The sequence below is a fragment of the Glycine max genome, chromosome 11, assembly GCF_000004515.6.
Source record: "Glycine max cultivar Williams 82 chromosome 11, Glycine_max_v4.0, whole genome shotgun sequence".
Classification (NCBI taxonomy): domain Eukaryota; kingdom Viridiplantae; phylum Streptophyta; class Magnoliopsida; order Fabales; family Fabaceae; genus Glycine; species Glycine max.
This window is the reverse complement of record NC_038247.2, coordinates 36,941,229-36,966,308: the sequence shown is the minus strand read 5'-3', so window position 1 is coordinate 36,966,308 and position 25,080 is coordinate 36,941,229. Positions and strand designations below refer to the sequence as shown.

The 25,080-nt window shown below is 32.6% G+C and overlaps 4 protein-coding genes across 4 annotated transcripts; 2 read left to right on the top strand and 2 right to left on the bottom strand.

The window, feature by feature from the left end:
* The first annotated feature begins 82 nt into the window (after positions 1–82).
* On the top strand, positions 83–4,118 carry LOC100783667 (uncharacterized). Its single transcript, XM_003538390.5, has 3 exons — positions 83–652; positions 1,094–1,450; positions 3,269–4,118. The coding sequence occupies exons 1-3, from the start codon at positions 353–355 to the stop codon at positions 3,920–3,922; spliced, it is 1,311 nt and encodes a 436-aa protein (XP_003538438.1). The 5' UTR covers positions 83–352; the 3' UTR covers positions 3,923–4,118.
* Positions 4,119–4,869: 751 nt separating this feature from the next.
* LOC100783133 (UDP-glycosyltransferase 76B1) lies at positions 4,870–7,728 on the bottom strand. Its single transcript, XM_003538389.5, has 2 exons — positions 6,998–7,728; positions 4,870–6,155 (listed from the first exon to the last, which is right to left on the bottom strand). Exons 1-2 carry the CDS (start codon positions 7,476–7,478, stop codon positions 5,245–5,247), a joined length of 1,392 nt encoding a protein of 463 aa, XP_003538437.1. The 5' UTR covers positions 7,479–7,728; the 3' UTR covers positions 4,870–5,244.
* A 3,421-nt stretch (positions 7,729–11,149) lies between these two features.
* Positions 11,150–13,805, top strand: LOC100796525 (UDP-glycosyltransferase 76B1). Its single transcript, XM_006591734.4, has 2 exons — positions 11,150–11,402; positions 12,550–13,805. Exons 1-2 carry the CDS (start codon positions 11,150–11,152, stop codon positions 13,461–13,463), a joined length of 1,167 nt encoding a protein of 388 aa, XP_006591797.1. The 3' UTR covers positions 13,464–13,805.
* Positions 13,806–21,460: 7,655 nt separating this feature from the next.
* LOC100782060 (uncharacterized) lies at positions 21,461–23,634 on the bottom strand. The gene is made up of 4 exons (XM_003538387.5): positions 22,969–23,634; positions 22,552–22,864; positions 22,190–22,303; positions 21,461–22,095 (listed from the first exon to the last, which is right to left on the bottom strand). The coding sequence occupies exons 1-4, from the start codon at positions 23,500–23,502 to the stop codon at positions 21,965–21,967; spliced, it is 1,092 nt and encodes a 363-aa protein (XP_003538435.1). The 5' UTR covers positions 23,503–23,634; the 3' UTR covers positions 21,461–21,964.
* Positions 23,635–25,080: the final 1,446 nt, after the last annotated feature.

Sequence of the window (25,080 nt, the reverse complement as noted above, 5' to 3'; positions counted from 1 at the left end):
AGTTAACAAATAAGCTTAATTAATGAGACCTCTATTTAAGTTAGTATGAAGTGCATGTAGTGAATAATAGAAGCGTGCAAACACGACATAGACATAGCGGACCACGTTACATATTAAGGGTGGACCCTCCATTGGTTTGGTTGGCAATCTTTTCCAAAGTTTCATACTCAATACTACTCTTCATACTACAACTAGCATTCATTCTTCTATCTTTCTATTCAAGACTTGCTTTCCTTGCCTCTCTCGTTACTTTAATTTCTCATATATCCTTAGCTATCTAATTAGTCTTTATTATCTCCAAAGTATCTCACTCTTGGGTCCGGAATCAGAAGTACTTAACTAATCCTTTGCTATGAAGAAGCTGTGTCCCAATCTTGATCGTGAGGATGGGCTCGAAACCGTGCTTGAGGTCCCTATCCCAGAGGAGATTCTCACACACAAGAGTGGAACCACCAAAGCTTGGCACAACATGAAGAACTGGATGAAGCCACACGCTGAATCGAGATCAAATTCAGCATCCATGGCAGCAGTTTTTGGAGGGAAAAACACAGAGATTCAGCTTTTGTTAGGTGTTGTTGGAGCGCCATTAATCCCTTCACCTATCGCCTCTGACAACCAACCCATCACTCGCAGCATTAAAGACCAACACATTGTCAGTGATCTTTTCTTTAATTTCACTTTTTTTTTTCAATAGACAATGATTCAAGGACAAAATTTATATACAATTCTTTAAGTGTTGTTTGTACGGTTCTTCAATCTGGAGTTTCATTTTGATAATCTACATGCAAACATTTTTTAGGTACATTAACCAAATGAAACTCCAATTCTGATTAGAGAACAATATACAAACAACACCTATAGAACTAGAACTGTACCAAAGTTTTATTAGAAAAAAGTAGAGACCATTTCGTTTTATTAGAAAAATTAAAATTAGTGACAGAAGCAGAACATGCAATTTTTTAACACTCCATCACTAAAATTGTTGTGGAGCTAGAATGTTTGGCGAGGGAAAATAATATTTCCGTCGCTAAATTTGGTTACTAATTTTGTTATGTTCACTGATTGTGTTTGTGTGTTGTGTATGCTTGTGCAGGAGGTTTCAATGGCTAAATACATAGTGAAGCAGTACGTGGCGGCGGTGGGAGGAGAGCGTGCTTTGAATAGTGTGGACAGCATGTATGCTATGGGGCAGGTGAAGATGGCAACATCAGAGTTTTCAGCAGGGGAAGGGAGTGTGAATAGTAAGAAGGTGAAGAACTTGCAGATGAAGGGAGAGGTGGGGGGTTTCGTGGTGTGGCAGAAGAGGCCAGAGTTGTGGTGCCTAGAGCTTGTGGTTTCTGGCTACAAGATCAGTGCCGGGAGTGATGGTAAAGTGGCATGGAGGCAAACCCCTTGGCATCATTCTCATGCTTCTAGAGGCCCACCAAGACCTCTCAGACGTTTCTTACAGGTAATCATAAGTTCTTCATAGTTCTAATCATTTTTTTAAAAAAAGGGTGGATTAATTTTTTGTATGGAACTTAAAGGAGCATGCTTAATTATGATGCATGTCATGATAAAATTGATGATATGTGATTGTTTGTTTGTATAGGGCAGAATAGAGCATGCTTGATTATGATTAGTATATGGGTGGGGTAAAAAATGGAATCATTCTACTAGAGGACGTTATTCTTCACTGATTTTCATGGTAATTGGAGAATTGCCTCTAGAGACTTGCTATGCCTAGTAGTATGCGTGAAGTGGGTTCCTTTGATAAATATGAATAGTCTAAAGGATCATTGAAGTCCAACCTTGCTTATGGCTTAAGGGATATAATGTTTATTAAGTAGTTAAGAAAGAAGAAAAAGTAACATCCGATTCTTTCTATTAACAAAAAATTAACAATTAATATTTACCTGATAAAAAAATCATGCTTAGGAGTTACTTTAGTTTTTTCTCTTTATACTTTCTTTAGTGTTTTGCTTTGTTTCTTATGTGCTGCTTTCCCACTTCAAGTACTCTCTTTCAAACTCCTCAAATAGTCTTTGCTCCACTTAGCATATGAGAAGAAAAGTGGGGTTGGTTGTTGTCAACCTCCGAAACCAACACATGCCAGCAAGGAAGGAAAAAAGTCTGCGTAACAAAGTGCTTCCCATTTTCTAAAGGAATTAGCAAACGATAAAAAAAATTAAAAAAAAAAGCTTATTTTCTTTGTTGTTGCTTTCCCATTGAAATTTATGTCCCTAATTATCCCCTCCCAGAACCATAAGGTCTTAAATATTAAATTTTAATAAAAGGTCAACATTCTAAGAAGGGAACACGGGGAAAATCTCCCTTTAAAAGTCAAATAGGGAATTTTTCCTAGTTATTAGTAGTTGCGATTAAGACAAGTCAACAATAATATCTGAACCTTTCCTCCGTGTGTGACAACCTGCTTTATTCTTTTGCCTGGACCCCCCCCCCCCCCCCAGTCTTCAACCAATTGGATTTGTTATTTACTTGCCGTTCGGGTAAGATATAAAATTTGACCTTCACGTGTGACCTCCACCAATGTAAAAGTTAGTAAATGTTAACAATATAAATTTTATTTTAACTTCTAAATATTTTGTTTATAGAAATTTTAACTTCTAAATGTTAAAATCTCAATTCCATGATATATTCTGTTGAGCTCTCATATCATGTTAAAACGTAAAGTAAGAGTCTAATAGGAGAATGTATATGTATATTAAGTATATAGAAGGTGTATTGTCCAAACAATCCAAACCAATTGGCAGGACCCAATCCTTGGATGCTTATATACACTTTTAATTATCTTTAACTATTTCATGAGAGACTTTTGACTATATTTGATAAATCTAGCTAAAAGCTAACCGAAAACTGAAAAATTAACTAATAGCGGGAAGCTGAAATTAAACCCTTTTATACAAGGTGGTAATATGAGAAAGTATGGGTTTTCAAGAGCTTTAAGTATAATATACCAAAAAAAGAAGAAAGAAAAAAATGTACACTGCTAAGACACAATAACTAGAATTTGCCTATAGTAAAACACATTATTATATGCATGTTTAGTTTGTAGTTAGAAATGTTGCACCGCAAGTTCCAAAATGTAAGTATCCTGATCTATTGACAAAATGGCTTTTGTCTCAAACATAATTTTGTAACAGATTTTCAAACATTATGTATGTGCACCATGGATTCTTACATTAGATGTCAGAAACTCTATAACAGCGAATTCACGTTTTGATTATGATATATAGGCAAATGATCTAATACTTTTTTTTTTTAACAGGGTCTTGATCCAAGGTCCACTGCTAATCTGTTCAGCAATTCTATATGCATTGGAGAGAAGACAGTGAACAACGAAGACTGCTTCATACTGAAACTCGAAGCGGAGTCATCGACACTGCGAGCAAGGAGCAACAGCAACGTGGAGATAGTTCGCCACACGGTGTGGGGCTACTTCAGCCAAAGAACAGGTTTATTAGTTCAACTAGAAGACTCACATTTGCTCAAACTTAAGTCTCACGAAAGCGAGAGCATATACTGGGAAACCAACATGGAGTCCCTGATCCAAGACTACAGAACCGTGGATGGAATCCAAGTAGCACACGCTGGGAAGACATGGGTGTCCTTGTTCAGGTTCGGTGGCGGCCCCGAGACACATTCGAGGACGAGAATGGAAGAGGTTTGGCAAGTTGAGGAAGTGGACTTTAACGTTAAAGGGTTGTCCATAGATTGCTTTTTGCCACCTAGTGATTTGAAGAGAGAGGAAGAAGAGAATGATCAAGAATGTGGTGGTGGTGGGGTTGCAATAAGCAATAATAATGCCAAGTTGCCCTACAAGATTCGTTCGGCTTCTTTTAGGATTAGTGCTTCTAAAGTAGCTGCTGTGAACTTGGATGATTCTTCGTGTACCAGCAGCGAGAGTGATGAAGATTTGTGAATTAATCTTTCTTTGCGTTCCTTGCATCGTTTCGTAAATAGGTCGGTACATGCATGGTCCTCGAGTTTGTAGTTGAGCTATAATATATATATTAGCTTAACTCCTTCTCTTCTCCCCATAAACTGTTAAGTATAGAACGAGAAACAATTTTCAATACTCAATAGAAACCTCTACTTCTACCTTTTTCTTTTTGCCATCCAAATCCAATGGAGTCGTGAACATTAGGAATAAAAACCAAAGGGCAATTTAATCTGCAATGTGAATAACTTACACACACATTCCAACCATGAATCAAAGGGCTTCATTTCCCAGTACCCTCTATTCTAGTTTCTAGATGCCTCGCATTTGTCATGCAAATAGGCTCATTTATAAGCTGGCAAAATAGTATATATCAGCAAAGGTAACTGCAGAAAAGGTCTAAACAAGAACTAAAGCTGTGAAACTGGACAAGAAAACAATGTTATTGGACTCTGACAGTGACTGTACATATTAGCCTTTTATTTTATTTTTTTCATAATTATTGTTTTGGTTGAGGAAAATCAAGAAAGCATAATAAGTTTTTTTACTTTCAAATGGTGCTTTGCCTGAACAAACGACAGATGGTAGATAACATAAGACTTTCTGATATAGGGAAACAATAGGTGCAGAACAACTTGAGCTTTCCTTCAACAAACAAATGGTAGGATAATTTAAGAAGTTTAACATGAGATTGATATATATAGGTGGGCATTTACGTTGTGCCTCAACTGAAATATTATTTGCTTTAATATGACAATGAAGCACACACTATTTTTTACTAGCTAGTCAATTGCATGCATAGTAGTCTTATTCTATATCCTACCTAGGTGGAGTTTGCATCAAAATGGCTCACGTCTAGCCAAGTTTGATATGAATACAAGCATAAGATTGGAAGGCATGACATAGAAGAAAGAGGGAAGAGACTCTAATAGATAGAAATCGACTAGCTATATATCCATTATCCACCTAAAAATAAAAAATCAAAGGCAATATGTATGAGTTATACAGTATAAACCTAATCTTTAATGTTAGGAAATAAACCTAGTGGAATAAACAACAAACAATAAAAGCCTTATCCCACTACAGATAAACCTAGAGGAGTATAAGCAAAAAATTGTAGACTAATAAAAGTACAAGTAAACTGTAGACAAGGTAAGAGGAATTGGTAGCTGATATTATGTGCTATATCAGCATTTGATTGAATTACAATTTGATGACAGCTTTTTCCTTCAGTCTATTTTGTTGATTCATAAATTGAATTGCTTTTTGCAATACATGTGGCCGGTTGATTGTTAGTAAAGATATCAGTGAACTCTAGATGTAGCAGATTTCAGTGACAATATGTCACTAACCAATCTATCAAGGAAACAGTAAGACGAACCACCTTGTTTCAAGGAAACATTTACCTTTTCCTTCAAATTTAAGGCATTCTCTCTAATCTCGTTCCCTTCATCCCCAACCATGAGTGTTTTAATGGTCTTCTCTACCTCTCCTCTATCTAGCTTATTCTGTAATTGCACCCCAACCCTCCAAACACTGCTTGCATATTTGGCATTGACCTTTTGGTCTGCAAAACATGGCATACAAATCATTGGAACCCCTTCACATATGCTCTCTAGAGTTGAGTTCCAACCATTATGAGTCCAAAATGCTCCCACTGCAGGATGGCTAAGCACTTGTTCTTGAGGAGCCCATTTGACAATGTAGCCTCTTCCTCCCAAATTCTCTAGGAACCCACTTGGCAATGGTTCAAACCATTCTGAACCATGGATTAGCCCAGGTCGAATCACCCACAAGAACGGCTGCTTGCTGTTGGCTAACCCCCAAGCAATCTCCAAGAACTCAGCCTCACTTATTGCTGCAATACTCCCAAAACTCACATAAACAACACTGTTACGATCTTGTTGGTCTAACCAAGACATACAACTTTTGTCTGGGGTCAACAAGCTAGTAGAAGAAGCAGAGCCTGTAAGCAAGTGTTTGTGAAAAGGGCCTATAGGGTATATTGGTATGGAAAAATCTTGGCGCAATTTTGTCAAAGCAGATGATTCCAACTCTTCAAAGGTGTTCCAAATAACCCCTGAAGATGCCTTGCATTCCTCAACAAAGCGACAAACTAGTTTATAGAATGCCTCAGGATCCTGCGACTGAAACTTAGGAAGATCTTTCACCTTGAGTGGTGGGAGATCCACCACAGGCTCATCCAATCTAGATTCTGAATTTTCAACAAGTAAAGATGAAAATTTTAGGCCCTTTCATCTCAAGGCATGTTGCTTCAATTTGCACTTCAAAAAGAAAATAAATCATAAAAGCAAAATGACATATTTTTATTATAATATCTATAAAAATGCATAAAATAAAAGTTTAATTGCATTTTTAGTCCCTTGGATATAGTGATTGAATGATTTTGGTTCCTCGAGTTCCAATTGCATCAATTGAGTCTCTCAAATTTTCTCTCATTCACAGTCCCCCCCTCCCCCCATCTTAATTTTCTCTCATTCACAATTCCTTGATATTGCTTTTGTTGTTCTTTGTTTACTCTCATAAAAACAATAAATTTACCCACACAAGCATTGCTAACACAGACTTAAGTCAATATTTTGTGCTTATCAACTGGTACACCGTATTACTCATTGTCATGTCATGTCCAAGTTAGCATGTTAGCTAGTTTGTTAAATACTTGATGAAATAAAGAATCAAGGAATGTGATGGAAGAAAACCCAAGTGATCCAATGGGGGCAATTGGAGGGAAGGGGACTAAAATCGAACAATTGTGGGACTAAAAATGCAATCAAATCTAAAACAAAAAAATAAAAACTTTATCATCATCTTCTATTTTACTAAAAAAAATCCATAACTTAGACATTCCTAATTACCATGAAGAATGAAGTAAGCCTAAACTAGTCCTGAAAAATAAGGAATCCCCCGGGACCAGTTTGGCATCCCCAGTATATAAAATGGAAACCAATCAATGAAACAAACACATATCATTTTGGAATTTGAAACCAATCACGTTTGACAAAAGGGTATAAGAAAAAAACTGAAGAAGAACGAAACCTTGTACGGGGAGGTAACCCTTTTCTCTAAGAAGTGGAAACGAGGCAAAAACAAGAAAAGACGAGGCTCCACCAGTTCTGAGCACAAGGCGCGGGAGCTTCAACTCGTCACAAACAGGTTGAGTGAAGTGAAGTGCAGCATCGGAAATGAAGCAAGAAACAGGTTCCTGATGAGACAGCACCGAAGAAGCCAACCATTCCTTCAAAGGGTGCTTGCATCTGATGTTGATGAGGTCGGTGAGGAGCACGGCGTCGAGTGTTGAAGCTTCTGTTTCTGATAAGCCGTCGGGGATGGCGTGGAAGGTGAAGTGAGGGTAGGAAGAAGGGTTTGGGGAGTTGAAGATGGTGTGGAGAATGGTGATGGAGAAGCCCTTTGAGAAGAGGATGTCACCGAGGTGGAGAAATGGTGTTATGTGGCCTTGTAATGGTGATGGCATCAGCAATAGTCTGTGCCCTTTGCCTCTCTGTTTCTCCTCCTCCATTTACAGGGTAGACCAAAAGAACAAAGGGTGAATGTGAATGATCTAACCAACCCTTAATGGTAATTAAGATGACTGATGACAATATAGCATGATTGATGATCTGAGTGAGTTGGAGTTGGATTGAAATTGTTATCTTTGAAAGTGTTTTAGATCGCAACGTCTCTTCTCTAGATTCTAGTATTAGGAATACTATCAGTGTGCGAGTCTTCATGCTTATCTCTTCGTTGACTCCCATAAAATGCGCTGACCTAGGTGAAGATACACATAAGAATGATTTATTACAATTAAACTTTTATTATTTTTATAAATTTTGTTACTCAACTTTTTTTTTTTACAAATTGTACCACTCAATTTTTATAATTTTGTGAATTTTATTACCACTCAATTTTTTTTTCAGAAATTTTATCATCTAGTTTTTAATATTTCAAAAAATTTATCATCCAATTTTTTTATTTTTATATAATTTATCATCACATGAATAACAAAATAATGTTGTTATTTTTTTTAGTAAATACTTGTATTGGTCCCCGGAAGTGTGAGGTGGTAAGAAAGTTATTTGAAATATGGAAAATTTGAATTTAATTTCCAAATGTTTAAAAAACAATTTGATAATAAATTATATTTTTTAAGATCAATTTAATATTAAATTATAAAATTTAATGATCAATTTGTTATTAAATTATTTGTAAGACTAATCCATCACACTTTTTACACATTTGTGGACTAAATTTTTTATTCTTTATGGACCATATTGTCACCACCTCACACTTCATAAACTAAAATGGGTTTTTATCCCTTTTTTGTGACACATCAATTATGTTAAAATGCGCAAAAATAAAAAACTTGAGCAGTAAAATTCACAAAAATATAACTTAAGTGATAAAATTTGTAAAATAATAAAAGTTGAGTGATAAAATTTACAAGTAAACCAATAATAATAATAATGTACACATAAATTATAGGTAGGGATGACAAAACGAGTCGAACTACGTGGATCGGCCTAGTCCACTATCAATTTAGCAGGTTGGGGTGAAATCTTGGTCCACCAGGTTGTGGCCTGTCCCACCTAACCTGCTAGCCTACTGAACTAGAGGTGGGGGCGGGCGAGTTGGCTTGACAGCTCGTAATATTAATTTTTTTATAAGTAATAATTATATTAATATAAGACTACGAAAAAAATAAAAATAAAAAGGTATGAAGGGTCTTTTAGTTTGATTTATGTTTAATTACTTTGTGTTGTGATTTAACTACATGGTAGACTTATTGTTATTAATTATTATTGAAGACTACTAATATTTTGTATGGTTTAAATACTTTGTGTGATTTCAAATTTTAAGACTACTTTGTTATTTTAAATACTTTGTATTGTCATTATTTTTAAGAGTTTCTATTTTTTTTAAAGGATAGAGTGGCTCAGCATATTCAACCTGTCAAGTCTGAGCGGGTTAGCCCGTCCCACCTCATTTTTGGTGAGCCAATGACGGAAAAGGCTAGCCCATTTTGTCATTCCTAATTATAGATGACAAAATTGACTACCTGATCTTACCTTAGGTTACAAGTTACAATGAATTAGATTACAAAAGTTCAGTTTTAATTTGGGTCTAAAAATTGAAATCTAAATTCTTTAAAAGCTCAATTATTGCAGACTTAGCCCACTTTGAATCAACATTTGATTAGATTAAAACACCAAATTAAAAATTTTAAATCCAAACCCTACATTTCACAGAACATGTTTGGACTGATCCTATTAGTCTGACCCATTTTATTACTCTGGTGTGTATGCTATGGTTCACTGTACTGTTTGGATTAGTATACTATTGTTTGGAAGAGCTAAGCCACCAAGGTGCCCTACTAAACAAATTTGGAATTGGATTCCTGCCGTTTACAGAGACTATAACAAGTCCTTAGAGTTAATTGCTTTCATATATTAAAAATTAATAAAAATATAAGCTGAAAAAATGGATTTGGTTCCTTGCAGTTACAAAACAAAATGTAAGAAAAATCCTACCATTATTTTTTTTCATACATTAAAAAGCTAAAATAAAATGTAGGTAAATAATTTGTCATTTCCGTCAATAAAACAATAATTTGTGTCATTTGATTATTATAAAGATAGTGCATATAATCAAATAATGAATACGGAGAGCTTTGATTGTCTAATAAATGTATATATCGCTTAGTATTTTTAGTCTTTTCTTTCAAGGTATACAAGATTTTTTGAGAGTTTTGTATTTTTTCAAGAATTTACATAAAGCTTTACAAGAAAGAATGAAAGAATAATTCACGTAAATAATTCATGTCGTGTTTCTTCAAAGCTTGTGTGTGTGTGCGTGCACGTGCATGTCTGTGCGTGTGTGTGTTGTGTGTGTGTGTGATAACGTGCCTTATACTTCAACAGAAAAAGTTATTTCTTTCTTCATAGCAAGTCTGCAACAAGAACGTGCTTTTTGATGAAGATCAATGTCTTTCAAATTGTGGGCTTCATTTATTCCTCACAAGACTTTAACAAATCTTAGGAGAATGTTTTAAGCATGAAAGAATCTCATATATAAAGTATTGAATGAAAGTCTAAAATACACTACTTAAATGTTATATTTGATAGCATACATAAAAATATATCATGATTTGATAATATATCAAACACAGTTTTTATCATTTTTATTTATTTGCATCTAATCAAAATAATTAAAAGTCGTTATTTGTGTTTAAGACATAAATATCTTTTGACTTACCAATAATAAACTTAAGTAATCAACAACAATAAAAAATTTTGATTCCCACTAAGTGATATATTTGCTATATAGATCACACAACATAGTTTGAACATAAATAAAATTAATTATAATTAAATAAAAATCCAGATATCAACTTAGTTAACCCCTAAAAATAACACCATTGGTTCCTCCTCTTCCATATCACCTATACCATCTCAAAAACCCTTGCTGTAAAATTCTGATCATTCAAAGCCATCACCTCACTAACCCACGCTACAAAGTTCAAATGTTTGGTGGTGGGCAAGGGCCTATATTAGAAGCAAACCAAACGTGCTGGACACCTTCCCTTAAATAATTAAATATAAAATACATCATGTTAGGAAAAAAATATTTATATGTATACTTAAAGTTTCCACATAATTTAATAAGGAATCATTTTTAACAATAAACAATTTATATTAATATCACGATAATTAAAAAATTACATTCTTTAATTTAATATCATTTAATACTAATAGTGATTTCTAATGAGCTTATTTGATGAGTTATCATATGATAGTAATTCATTACTTGATAAATAAGTAATGTAAAAATCACTATAAATGCAATACTAAATCATTACTAAATGAAATTAATTTTATTGTTATTATTTTAATCTACCTTAAGTTATCCGTTGGTGCAGTTGATTGGGACAGATTCAATGGAAACAACAGTGTTTGTTTCTTCTGTAAAATCCTTTCTGTATGTATTAGAAGAAAAATTAAAATTAGAAAAATATATATATGAAAAATAATTTTTTTTGAATTTTATTGGAAAATGTAACACAAAAGCCACACAATATCATTCAAGATAATACCTTTTATATTCTTACAGGAGAAAAATTACTCATTTTAATAAATATTTTTTTGTTAATTTATTATAGTAATTAGTTTTCCTTTTTAAAAGATTTTGGTGAAAATGTGTTACATCGTTGCACTCAACGTTAAGTGTCTGGTGCCTTTCAAAGAGTGCGTGGAAAAGCTACTAAGTGATGTGTCCGAGGAAGCTGTTGTTTCGTGCTTCATCTCAGATGCTTTGTGTTACTTCACTCAAGCGGTTGCCGACAACCTTCAGCTGCCCAGGATTGTGTTGAGAACTGGTGGAGTTTCTTCCTTTGTTGCTTTCGCCGCTTTTCCAATACTTAGACAAAAAGGTTACCTACCCATACAAGGTTACTTACTTTCTAATTCTCTATTCAATTTTCGGGCTTGTGAACATTTGCTTTCATTACTAATTTTGCCAACTGAAAATTATACAGAAGAACGTTAGTATATACTACTCTGTTAGACTCAAAGTACATTCACTATACTATGGCAATATTGCTTGAGTTATTATTATTATATACTATTTATTTTCTTTTCATCTTATTATTACCTCTTCATTTTTTCTTGATATAACCAATCCATCACATCTATCATTGATTATATTGACAATTTAATTTGTAAACTTTTAGGCTAATATAGATGAAAATGTCTAAACAATTAAATAATTATACTAATATTTTGTTTTATTTAAAATTAGATTTGATATATATTTTTAAAAATATCAATTCTCTCCTTTAATTTAATATTTATATTTGTATATTCTATTATAATTTTGTATTATCACTATGACTTTTTATTGGGAGGGGGTTCGGAAGTACAAAATCACCAGAAGTTAACAAACCCAATAGGCTGACCCAAAACGAAAAACAAAAGTGAACGCAACCCAAGGAAACCAATGGAATGGGATTCTTACAGTCGAAAGAAACACGTGCACAAAATCATAATCCTTAAACAAAAATTTCCTTTCATGCTACTAATATTTAACAGTTAGTAATGTAAAATATGAAAAAATATAAATCATTCAATTTTGTCATATTTCGTGTCGGTGCAATATTTTACATGAAGACTGAAGTCATAATTTTCTTTAAGAGGGTGGGAACTTTGTAAATTGGTTTTGGACATCAAAATAATAACAACACCAAGTTAATATCTCTGACTGTTTTATAGTAATATTTTCCATGTCCTGTTACAATTATACTATCAATTATTTATCTATCTTTTCTCTCTGCTAGTGTTTTTTTTTTTTTTACACTCTGACAGTGTTAACACTTTATAGCAAGAGATATCTACCAATCCTAGTAAATTTAACAATTCTACTACTAGCTTCGCTTATTGTTCATTTTCTTTTCAAGTTATAGAAGTTTATTGTATCTTTATTTGGTCTAGAAACGAACTAAAATGCAAGAGTCATGGAGAATGTGTTAAAAACAAAGTGAAAAAATTACAATCTAACACTAGCAATACTGTATTCCTTTTTCTGCATGTTGCACTTAGAATGCAAATTGGAGGAGCCAGTGGAAGAGCTACCACCACTCAGAGTGAAAGACTTACCTATGATTAAGACAGAGGAGCCAGAAAAATACTATGAACTATTGCACATATTCGTCAAAGAGAGCAAAAGCTCCTTGGGAGTGATTTGGAACTCCTTTGAAGAGTTGGAATCATCTGCACTCACAACACTGAGCCAAGAATTTTCCATACCAATGTTTCCAATAGGACCATTTCACAAGTACTTTCCTTCTTCCTCCTCTTTTTGTAGCAGCTTAATATCACAAGACCGAAGTTGCATCTCATGGTTAGATAGTCACACACCCAACTCGGTGATGTATGTGAGTTTTGGAAGTGTTGCTGCAATAACTGAGACTAACTTCTTAGAGATAGCTTGGGGTTTAGTCAATAGTAGGCACCCATTTTTGTGGGTGGTTCGACCCGGGCTCATCGAGGGCTCGAAATGGCTCGAACCATTGCCAAGTGGGTTCATGGAGAATTTGGAAGGTAGAGGCCTAATAGTGAAATGGGCACCTCAACAAGAAGTGTTGGCTCATTCATCAATAGGTGCATTTTGGACTCATAATGGTTGGAATTCAACCTTGGAGGGTATTTGTGAAGGGGTTCCTATGCGATGCATGCCTTGTTTCACTGACCAAAAAGTGAATGCTAGGTATGTGAGTCACGTTTGGAGGGTTGGATTGCAGCTAGAGAAGGGAGTGGACAGAAAGGAAATAGAGAAGACAATTAGAAGATTGATGGATGACAATTTTGAAGGGAAGGAGATTAGAGATAGAGCCTTGAAGTTGAAGGAAGAGGCAAAGGTTTGCTTGAAACAAAATGGTTCCTCTTGCTCTTCTTTGGAAGTTTTGGTTGCTTACATTTTGTCGTTGGAGTCATTTGCTTTTGAAGCCTCCTAATTGTGTTCCCACTTTAACCATTTGGGTTTGATGAAGGGTATTATTGAAAGGATTTTTCGTTGTTTCTCTGAAAACATATGGAACATTAAAAAAAATAAAAATCCTTTAGGCAAGGACATTATATTTACAACTCTATGTTATGTCAAAACAAGGCCATCTACTCATTTACTTGACTAAGGATCCATTCTCTTTAAAGTGAATGGGTTAGGCCTAATATGCTCCTAAGCCACTTAAACTCGTGACTGATTAACGACTAACACAAAAGTATAGAACTCACGAATCACGACTGATTAATTCGCAAGGCCCATACATAGTTGGGCTAGAAACTCATAACACCGGAAACCACATTTGTGTTGTATACTCACATCAAGGGTATTAACTAATGCATCTCATTATTTATTTTGGTGTACTTCAAGAGTATTACGGATTGAAAAATATGTAATTGGTAATGCACTTTGGAATGTAACAAAATAATTAATGAGATGCATTAAATATTACCTCATATCTTTTGTGTTGACAAAATAAAAACAATTGCTGTGAGATTGACAGAATTAAACATGGATTCTGCTTCTGCTTCTGCCTCTCCCTTGTTTCTGCTTCTGCCCAATTCTCTTTCTTCTAAGAAATCTTGGGTACAGAATTGCATCTTATAGTGTGTATTCTATTCATTAATTTGGTGTGTTCTTTTCTCTCAAGGGATTAAAGTAATGTTATTTTGAGTGATTAAAGCAAGCACTATTGTAAAATCTATTACTTTATTATACGACACATTGTTAATTACTCTCATTGGGATGCAAGAAACAATACATTTTTTAAACAAGAAATTATGTCATTTCTGTTTTGAAAAAAAATCACGAAACAAATCTTCTAAAAAATTATGCCTTCTATTCCAGTCTCCTATATATTGTGATTTGAAAAAAATTACTCTCATATGAATCCTAATATTCCAAACGATCTATTATTGCTAATTAGGATAAGGACATGTCTTACACATTAAACCACCAATAAGATCTTTGGAGACACATGAATACTTTTATTAAGTTAAATAAAGAAAATAAAAATATAAGATTGATTCAATAGTTAAAAAAGAGTGAAGGAAAAAAAGAAAGATAAGACTGCTGGTTCAAATCCTATGACTAAAATTTCTAATCAAACTAACATTAGTCATAAAAAAAAAAAGTTAAATGAAGAAGTTTTAACAAAAAGATTAGTGTCAAATACATAAAATTCTTAAAGATTACTCAGTCACTTTCTTTTTCAAATGCTAAATTAAGTTAATAATTTTTTTCAAATATCAAATTAGATGTTTCTTCAAAAAATATTTAACTATATTTAATCATACTCAGAATGATTTAAGTGCATTATATTTTAGCATTTTCTTGGACTTTCTTTTTAGCATATTCTTAGGATTAATAGTTACATGATGGCCCTCGTGTTTTCTCCGCAGTCTGCTGAATAAAATGCAAGATGCCCTCCTTTGGTTTGGAAATGACTCATGACAAGAAAAAAAGGTTTGGAAATGACAACTCTAAAGTTGATATATTCTGTATTCCTAATCAATGAAAGACTAATATCAAAAGAAATGTCTTAACGCTTAAAAAAAAAAACTAATAATATGTCGATAGAAAGCTTTATTTGCTTCAAGTTCCTTTTAAAGGTAAATATAAGGATTTAAGATTCAATAATGCACCATTAATCATCCCCAATTTTAAAGGATTTTTCATTTTTCATATTAACTCTTAAGACTACAAAAAAAAATTAAAAAAAAAAATCTATTACTAAAGAACTTATACCAACTTTGTTTATCAACATGAAGGAGAGGAACGAAATAAACTAGATACCTTTAATCATGACATACAAGACATTATTATATATCTTTAATCAAAATCCTAAATAAAAACTGAAAATTAAGGCCATAAATTTTTTTACTTTTTTTGTATTTTTAAAACATTGTTAGTTGCAAATGATTTAAGTAAGTGCACGCCAGTTAGTGATAAGGTCAGTCCAACATGCATAATAATCGGCACTAACAAAAAAAAAACCCATATGTCATGTATGTATGAGGGTATGGTGTGGATCATTGGTTCAAAAAGCAGCAAGCTAAGACATCAAATCATTGAAAGGAGCTTCGTTTTGACAAATCGCACAGATCAATCATTAATTTGGGATCAAACTAGAATCATATTCAAGCACCGAATTATAAAATCAACCTTATAATAACGATACGCACATGGAGCACACATTCAGCTAATAGATACATTCCTCACCAAAAATAGATACATTTCGCTCAGCTACCTTCGTTATTGTTAATCCAGTGTAATCCAAAGCATGAATATATACAAGATATGGTAGTAATCCTTTTTAATCTATTTTAAGGAATGGACACTTCAAGGAAGTTTTAGATAAAAGTATGAGTCTAATCTATTTGTATAAATCAGGTTGGATTTAATCAATGTTATCATAATTGAACCGGTGATTCAATCGGTAAAATAATTACTGATTCAAGATTCTCTGATTCAATGGGGTTGAATAATTTTCAATAAAATATTTTTTAAAAATTTATATAATATATTAAGCAATATTAAAACAAAAATATAATATTAAAAATTAAACTTTAAGTGTGGTAAGTCATAATATATAACAAAAATTATATGAAAGTAAATCTAATACATCATAATATTTTAAGTTTTTTTTTTAACTTTTTTTCTGTAGAAATTAAATACGATACCAAAATATTTATGATACTCACACATCTTGTTTCATCAATTAAGTTAAGTTCAACAATAACAAATAAAATTTATTAGTAACTACCTATTTAAGTTCAACAATAACAAATAAAATCAATAAATAAAAGAAAAAAAATTGTGATTTTCATCCAATAATCAAAATCAGTGAAACCATCATATTTTTCAATTGAACCGGTCGGTTCAGTATGATTCTAACAACCATGGATTTAATAGAAGGATTTGATCATCTTTAATGTGTCAAAATCAAAATTTTAATATTTGTTAAAAGTATGGGTGAGAATAGACCAGGGCGGTCTACAGGGACTTACGACCTGCCCTACATAAAGCTTAGTCTGAACTGACCTATTTAATTAAAATGTTAGACTCAGACTTTTTAAAAGTCTATTAAATTAAATAGACCAGGCTTAGACTTATAAGTCTGATAGACCGGCCTATATATATATATATATATATATATATATTTTGGGTACCAATTTATACATATATTATTTTTTGGGTACAATTAATTTTTTTTTAACTAGTAGACTTTGATTACACATTACTGCTCCATAACTTCCATTCCTATAATCAAGTAAGACTTTAATTACAATTTAGGTATGAGTCATGTGCCCCTGTTAATGTTTCCTTTTCCTTTCTTTTAATTTTCCTATTACGTTTTCTACTCCAGAGCACAGGAATATTAAAGATTTTAGTGTGAAGAAGATTTTTAAGAAGGTTGTCAGGCCATGTTAGGCTTTTAAAAAGGCCAAAACCGAACCAAAATAAAAGCCTTTAATAGTTTATAGGCTAGACTTAGGCCTCAAAAATTCATCATAGGTTAAGGTAAGGTCTTTTAAAGCCTGGTGTGGCCTGACGTATTCCCACCCTAGTTAAGAAAGACGTTTCTTGAATAAGATTATTTATAAAATAAAAAAATACAGTGCGGAACGCCAAATAAAAATTATGTGAGTTTCATTCCATTTCTTTAAGATAAAACATTTCACGTAGCTATATATTCAAAGTAACAAATAATTAAATTAAATAACAAACTCTTACCGTGCCTTAATTATAATTGTCCTTTTCCTCTAATTAGTATCTATTTGGTCTACAGGATGCAATCAGCTTAATTAAACTAACAATTATCTAAGTTACAATTATGTTAAACTCAATCTAATCTAATTTTACATCAAGCTAGTCTAACTCATTTGATTAAATAAAATAGGAATATTATAAGTTGATATCATATTCAATTCGTATAGATAAAAAAAACTTAATCCTATCGAATTTGAAAATATTTTGACCCTTGTGAAATTAATGATCAAATAGACCCAATTTAACAATTCTGTAAAAAATGTCAGAATGTTTTTATTGAACCATATCACTGTTCAGCTACTATACAAAATTGATTTCGCTCTACAAAATTGTAATGATATATATTATGAAAAAATAAAAGTAATTATTTGTTATTTTTCCCTCATCGTAAAAAGTTAATTAATTTTTTTCACCATAAAACTATTTCAGACACAATTTTGAATGTTTATCGTTTACAATTTTTCTCATAACTAAAGTTGAATGTTAATTATTGATGACAAAACATACGCAGCATATTTAATTCGTTTGTAGACTTGACCCCCCCAACCCCCCTCCCTGTTGGTGAGAGTGGTCGTTACTTTGTACTTAACATAGAAGAAGCAAAAACGGCATAAAAATACAATGGACCCATAAAAACGTGATTTACGGCTAGACATGGGCCACAAAATAAGTAGGTTTCAGCACTATCTATCCAATGGAAACCGATAATGTTACAAAGGCTCATAGCAACTACTTGTAACAGCATTCTGACTGGCCTCCACGTGTTAACATCCCATCTCTGGTCACACTGGAGTTATCTCCAAGGGCCATATAATTTTCTTTACTAGTGGGAATTCTAGAAGAGAAGAAACCTTCACATGCTATATGAACTGTCAAAATGGAGTAAGGTTACATGTGTGTGTGAATGAGGGTTAAACATAATTAATTTTTTATGTTTGAATATTTTATTATAAAATAAAATTATGAGTAAAATTTAATATAATATTTTAGATTTAGTATATAAATTATTTAAAGTTGTTTCAACTCATAATTAATTTTGAATTTATAGTTAATTTTTAATTTTTCTCCAAAGTAAAATTAAACATGTAAATATATATTTAAAATTAATCATCAACTCCGAATTAACTCTCAAAACTGGCAAACCAAACCTGTAATTTTTAGGCGTTGAAATCATATTCAGCTTTCGCATGAACGTGGGTTGCGTTGGGTCCAACTACAAAACAAACAAACAAACAAACACTATATTTCTAAACGCATGATTCCAAGTTAAATGCAGTTCATGGTAAATCCACAATTCCACAATTCAGCAATGGTGATTGAACAAATCTCCCATTTTCATAGCAAAATCAAGCAAAAATTTACTTCTTACTGAAACATCAAGAGTTGACTTTCACCCCGTTGATTTTAGTTTGGAGTGTCATTCTTTTCCTCTAAATTTATGTACAATGGAAGAAAAAAAAAGTCAAAAACAAATTCAGAAAAAAATAGGTTATAAAATAAAATTACTTTTAAATTGTAAATATAAATGTTTTACAAAAAAAATGAAATATTTATTTCTATTGGGATTAACTCTATACACCGAAAAATTAATTTAACAAAAATAGCCAAAGCCAAGTAAATACTGTGCAAATCAATTGTCGTCACAACAATTGGAATTTTGAAATGAAGCAAACAAGCTACCATGTCATTTTCTAGTTAAAGGAGTGACAACCTAAATTCTTGAATATTCAACTTTTGCTATGATGATAAAGATTCTGATTGCGTTCGACGTGACAATCAACATTCTAGTTGAAGCGGTAAAATAATTTATTTATTTTTGTCATTAATCTCATCAGTAAAACAAATCTTTGTTGTTATATCGTGGCCCTAACTACATGTTAAGCTCAGGTTACAGTTTATATACCCGTGAAAGTATTAAAATCCCGTTTATTTTAAAATTGAGCCGAATTAATTTTGAATCGTTAGAATATAATTAAATTAAAATGTAATTTTTGTTTTTTTATTTTTTTAAATTTATAATTTTAGTCTTTTTATTTTTTAATTGAGATATTTTATTTTTTATTTCTAAAAGGTTCATAATTTTAGTCTTTTATTTTTTAATAAATATATTTTATTTCTTATATTTAAAAAATTCACAATTTTAATCTTTGTAATTAATTTTAAATATTAATATATATATTAAGTCAACTGACATATATTTATTTATTATTCACGTAATAAATACTTTTTTAAAATTATTTAATTATTAACAAGTTTAATTTATTAAAAAAAATTAAAAAAAATACAAAGTTAAAAAAGAAGACTATAATCAGATTTTTTAAGTAAACATCAACTGACACGTAACACATACTTTTTTAATATATGTATTAAGTAAACATCAACTGACACGTAACAAATATTTTTTTAAAATTATTTAATTATTAACAAGTTTAATTTATTAAAAAAAGAATTAAAAAAAAATACAAAGTTAAGTTTAAAATTGAAAAAGGAGAATACAATCAGATTTTTTTTAAAGTGAAAGACAAAATATTTAAATTAAAAAATAAAAAAAATTAAAACTATGAATTTTTAAAAAATGAAAGAAAAGATATCTTAATTAAAAAATGGGAGGCGAAAATGTTGGATTTTAAAAAATAGGACAACTATTAGCCATTAAATTATAAACTTACATTAAAGTGAATTTATTTTATTTAAAAAATGTGTGAACTATTTTTTTTTTTTTTTGCTCAACCATGGTATCCCTAGCTAAGAAATAGACAAGTTTTTCCAAGTATTCGGATCTATTATTTGAAGGACTAATACAAATACTTAGGGAATATTTGTGATTTTTTATTGTTTGACCATTATATCGACCTAATAGATAACAAAATAGTAAACTAATTAAAAAATATAGTTAATATCTATAAAAAAAATTAAATACATTTAATTATTTTAACAAGTAAGAACATTTAATTCACTGTGAATTTTATTGTTTGACCATTATATCGACCCAATAGATAAGAAAAATACTAGTAATAAATAATAGTAAATTCAAGGAAGTTCTCAATTTTAAGCCCGCGATCTAAAAAATCCAAAAATATAGTTAAGATCTAAAAACACAAAATACATTTAATTAGTTTAAAAAGTAAGAACATATAATTCACGGTGAATTTTATTGTTTGACCATCATATCGTCAACCCAATAGATAACAAAAATAGTAGTAATAAATAATAGTAAATTAATTCAAAAATATAGATAAGATCTAAACAGCATAAAAATACACTTAATTCATTTAACAAGTAAGAACATTAATTCCTTTAAAAATAGTAGTCTATCTTTTAATAAAAACCGAATGCAACACACGGTAAAACTTTAAAAAAAAAATCCCGTGGCATAAAGTTGCCCACGCCGTACCGGTAGTTACACCCATAAAATAATGGAATAGCCAGGAAGAGGAGGGAGAAGAGGACACAACACAGCACATGTACCCAAAACAATTTGAAATTAAAAATAAAAAAAAAAAAAAAGTTATGGAGAAAAGGATAATACCAATAATTTATAGATAGTACTATAGTAGTAGCATAGTTACTATAGTTAGATGGGGAAGTTTGACCAAGTCAAAATCAAGAAATGCCTCCAAGGCGAAATCAAAATATGTGTTGGTTAGTTGCTAGTTTAAGGAAAAAAATAAAAGCGGGAGAAGCAGATGGAAGAGGGCACTAACAGATATAGGAGAAGGACCCTACCAACTGGGTTCAGAATTCAGACAATGAATGGACCCAACTCACCCATCAAAATCCAACCAGATAACGTACGTATTAATCCATCCCCACCAATGCCTACCTAGGTTCACAATCTGTATCTATCCTTTCCCCAAAATTCTCCCGCTCTAGTTTTTCAATATAAACCATTATATTATTTGATCGATAAATTCATAATTCTATTTGTACAACAAAATAACATTGGATGGATAAGATAAAAAATATATGTATCTAATCTAAACTGCAGAGTAGACACATAAAATTAATTTCCCCTCCTTTTTTATTCAAAATTAGCACTTCAGTCCCGGTAACCATTCTGTTCCACAGACCATGATTTTTGGTTCACAGCCATAAAAATCAAAACCCAATACAAGTTTTCAAATTTGCATTATCTACAGGAGAATAGTAGTAGTAAAAGTGAGAGTAACACACTAGCACTGATAGAAGAGCTAATTTTATTACATTGTAAGTATAACTTATTACAAACTATATACCATAATAATGAGCAGGGATTTTCAGTAAAGGCACACATGGGTAATCGACCAATTTTCAACACTTGGACTTGAAACTTGGCCAACGTTGAACCATACCATACCTTGCGCTTTAGCCCCATCAGTGTCATCACCATAACCATAAGGCAAATGAAAACGACCCGCTTATCCTATCTTATTACAACAACTTATAATATTACTATAAAAAGGGTAAAAAAAGGAAAAAGAAGCCTTGCCTAAAACTACTATCCTCTCACTATTTCCTTCCACTAAAACCAGGTCCCAAAAGCTGCAATGCAACCTTTTTTTCTCCCTAGAAAAACTAGATGTTTTATTTGAACCTAAACACTAGCCCAAACACATTCTTCAATTTCATCTTCTGTCAAAACAACCAAAATAGACTATTCCAAATTTCTTCAAATTCCTTAGGAGAAATTTGTGCCTTCTTTTGTCAGTAAGTCCACTCTTGAGGAAGGCGAATTTCATAGTTGGCTGCCTCTTCTCGCCGAACACTTATTAACCTCTGCTGCTGCTGCTGCTGCTCCTGCATGAGAAGCGCGTTTCTCCTCGCTAAAATCGCTTCTACAAGCAAACAAAACACAAAAGAAAAGTGAGTTTCACCCTCATGACTCATGCCAAGAACTGTTACTCAAAAGACCTAACTAACCCCACTCACCATAATCCGTAGCAAAAGCATTCGAGAAACGCGGTTGGGTAGTCCCATTCAAGTCATCAATATTCAAGTTCAAAGCATGAACCACCTTTGCTGGTAACAAAACAGGCGCACAACCTGACCACAAGAAAAAAAAAAGACAAAATTGAGAAATAGTAAAAAAAAATGAATAAGAAAAAAAAAGAGAAAAAGAAAATAAGTTTCTGAATAAGGTAAAATGAGAAACTAGTTAACTTCTCTAAAAAGATGAAACAATTAACTAAAAAAAAAGTCATTTTCTTTTTTTTTATTTTCTTTCTCCTAGAAGTATTTGTAAAGAAGTTTATCCAAACACGACCTTATGAGTAGTTTTAATTTGCACTTACCAGTTTTCTGGCGACGTGGCTCAGAAGGGGTTTCATAATGGCGAGGCAAGAACACCCCAGTTCCACCACACCCCCTTTTCACAGAAGATCCACCAACCCTAGACCCGGATCCGCCAAACTGTACCCGGTTGTTTTGCTGCTGAACTTGCGAAGGGGGCCACGCAGATGGACGAGTGCATTTCGCATTCACACTCTCGTGCCCAAACTCACGCGCTCTACTCTGAACCTTAACCTGTTGCTGCTGAACCAAATAGTTATTAGGCTTGGTTGGCCTTCCCCAATCCGAACCACACTGTTGCTTCGCTCTCACGACCTACAGAAGCAACAAACAAAAATTGTTAGGAATCCCACATCGACTAGTGATAAAATCAAAATAGAGTATATAAGTTGAATTTCAGAATCCTTTACTAGGATAACCTGATTGAAACTCCGGTTAGGGCAATGATGAGTGAGTAACCTTCTATTATTGTGAAAATCATACTGTGCTGGAACTCGGTTGTTGTTGTTGTTCATCTTCATCCTTGCGATTTGAACTGCGGCTGCGTAAATCACTTCCCAGGGGTCGTTGTTTTCGTCAAACGGCGTCGTCGAGGGCGAAGGGACACGCGAGTACCCGTTGGGGCTTCCGTCGCCGGAAACGGCGCTCCGACCGGACCAGCTTCCTATTCCGGCGAGCGTGGACTGAGGGGAACCGACCAAACCCTGAGTTTTCCTTGGAATCTCCGAAACAGTGGATGAGAGTTGCTTGCGAGTTTCGTGAAGCGAGGTCTGACCGAGTCGGCGACTGAGGCCGGCGAAGAAGTCCTCTTCGCCGTCGTCGCTGCTCTCCGGAGAAGACAATCCGAACTCGTAGGGGAACTCGGAAGGGAAGCTGAAATCGGAGTTCGAAAGGGTTGTGTCAGGGTCTCCGGCGAGGAACTGCGGCGGAAGCCAGAGGCCGGCGTGGCTCATGGTTAAGGAAGCGTTGGGAAGTGTGAGGGTGGTTATTTTTAATAATGTGAGTGACCCAACAGAGAAAGAGGGAGAGAGAGAGAAGGGTAATACTGGTAGTAGGGAGTTGGAGCATGGAATGTCGAAGACAATCTGCTTTTATTAAGGTTTCAGGGTCCTTTTGAGGCACTCCCTATTTTAAAATTCAAAAAATAAAATAAAAATAATAATAATGGAAGAAAATGGAAGAATGGCCCAGTAGTTTTTGTTTGCACAACCCCACTTGCCATTTGTCCACCCTAATTCAACTCACCATAACCCTTTCATGCATATCATTACCATACCACATGCCATCATTCAAGGAGAAAGGACTTTTTTTTTTTTTTTTCTCTACTCTTTCTACTTACCATCTTAGAAATCGAATTTCAATTTGTTTGGAGATGCTCACTAATAGAAAATTTAGTAGGATACATTTAAATTATTATTATGTACCTCGATATTTTCTTGCACGCTTCTTACAAGATTAAGATTAATTGAGTGGTTAAAAAAATATAAATAAAAACTTTGGATTTGATCTTCTAACAAAATCCAATGTTCTACAATAAATTGAACACAAAAGAAAGGGTGAAATATTTTTTTGCAAAATTTCATTTTGTCACCAGCTTTCATTCATAACGGACTCAAATATATATATAATTATTCCAGTTTAACAAAATGATCTTGAATTTAAATTTGAAATTCAATTTCATTTTTTTATTCATAAAAGTTGAACACTCAACCAACTCCTGATACATATAATATATTACATAAAAAAAATTCATTTATAATTAACTTCAACTGAGTTATCTTTCATAAAAAAAAACACTACTTGTAATATGAAAAAAGTCGGAATTTATTTATAAGTTTGACGGTAAAATTCATTAAAACACATTTAAAATGTTTTAATAAGTTTTTTTAAAAAAAAAATCATTAAAGTAACTTTAAAAACGTATAAAAGTAATTTTAAAAAAAAATCAAATATTGGCTTGATGAATTAATATTGTATTAATGTATGAAGCCCGCTCTCCAGTATCGTTTGTTTTTCTTTTTTCTTGTCTAGTTGCTTTTGTGTATAAATTGATTAAATTGTGGAGTTTGGCAATATTCACTATCAGGTTTACACTTTTAGACCTCCGACTCATATTTTGAATTATTCTTGGTGTTATTTTTTTGAACAGTGATAGATCTGCCGCCGATGCTGGCTTTTATTTCAAGTTTAATGTAAATTCAAAAGATAGGTGGGGTCGTTATTATATATAAATGGTGATTTGGACAATATTCGAATTAAACCAAGATTTGTTTGCTGGGAAAATTGGAAAAACAGGCTAATGCATATGCACGTTGATACGATATGATTCAATTTGGACCTTTGTTAATTATTTTTAAAATGGCTATAATGATTCTTGATGATGGCTTTCTCAGCGTAGTGTGTAATATATTCACTTGAATAGGCAATTCTCCACGATTATGTGATATGAAATATAATGAATGAGTATATTTTTCGCTTGTGACACATTGATCCTTTGACCTTGTGCTTTTTATTTGCTTGTGAAACTAGCA

Bases quoted from the DNA above. Each gene is read 5' to 3' on its own strand.
- LOC100783667 (XM_003538390.5), top strand. From the start codon at position 353: ATGAAGAAGCTGTGTCCCAATCTTGATCGTGAGGATGGGCTCGAAACC. The intron at 653-1,093 runs GTCAGTGATCTT...ATGCTTGTGCAG, and splicing joins GCATTAAAGACCAACACATT to GAGGTTTCAATGGCTAAATA. The intron at 1,451-3,268 runs GTAATCATAAGT...TTTTTTTAACAG, and splicing joins CTCTCAGACGTTTCTTACAG to GGTCTTGATCCAAGGTCCAC.
- LOC100783133 (XM_003538389.5), bottom strand. From the start codon at position 7,478: ATGGAGGAGGAGAAACAGAGAGGCAAAGGGCACAGACTATTGCTGATG. The intron at 6,156-6,997 runs GTTTCGTTCTTC...TTGAAAATTCAG, and splicing joins GGGTTACCTCCCCGTACAAG to AATCTAGATTGGATGAGCCT.
- LOC100796525 (XM_006591734.4), top strand. From the start codon at position 11,150: ATGTGTTACATCGTTGCACTCAACGTTAAGTGTCTGGTGCCTTTCAAA. The intron at 11,403-12,549 runs GTTACTTACTTT...TGTTGCACTTAG, and splicing joins AGGTTACCTACCCATACAAG to AATGCAAATTGGAGGAGCCA.
- LOC100782060 (XM_003538387.5), bottom strand. From the start codon at position 23,502: ATGAGCCACGCCGGCCTCTGGCTTCCGCCGCAGTTCCTCGCCGGAGAC. The intron at 22,865-22,968 runs GTTATCCTAGTA...TTGCTTCTGTAG, and splicing joins CTAACCGGAGTTTCAATCAG to GTCGTGAGAGCGAAGCAACA. The intron at 22,304-22,551 runs GTAAGTGCAAAT...TCTTGTGGTCAG, and splicing joins GCCACGTCGCCAGAAAACTG to GTTGTGCGCCTGTTTTGTTA.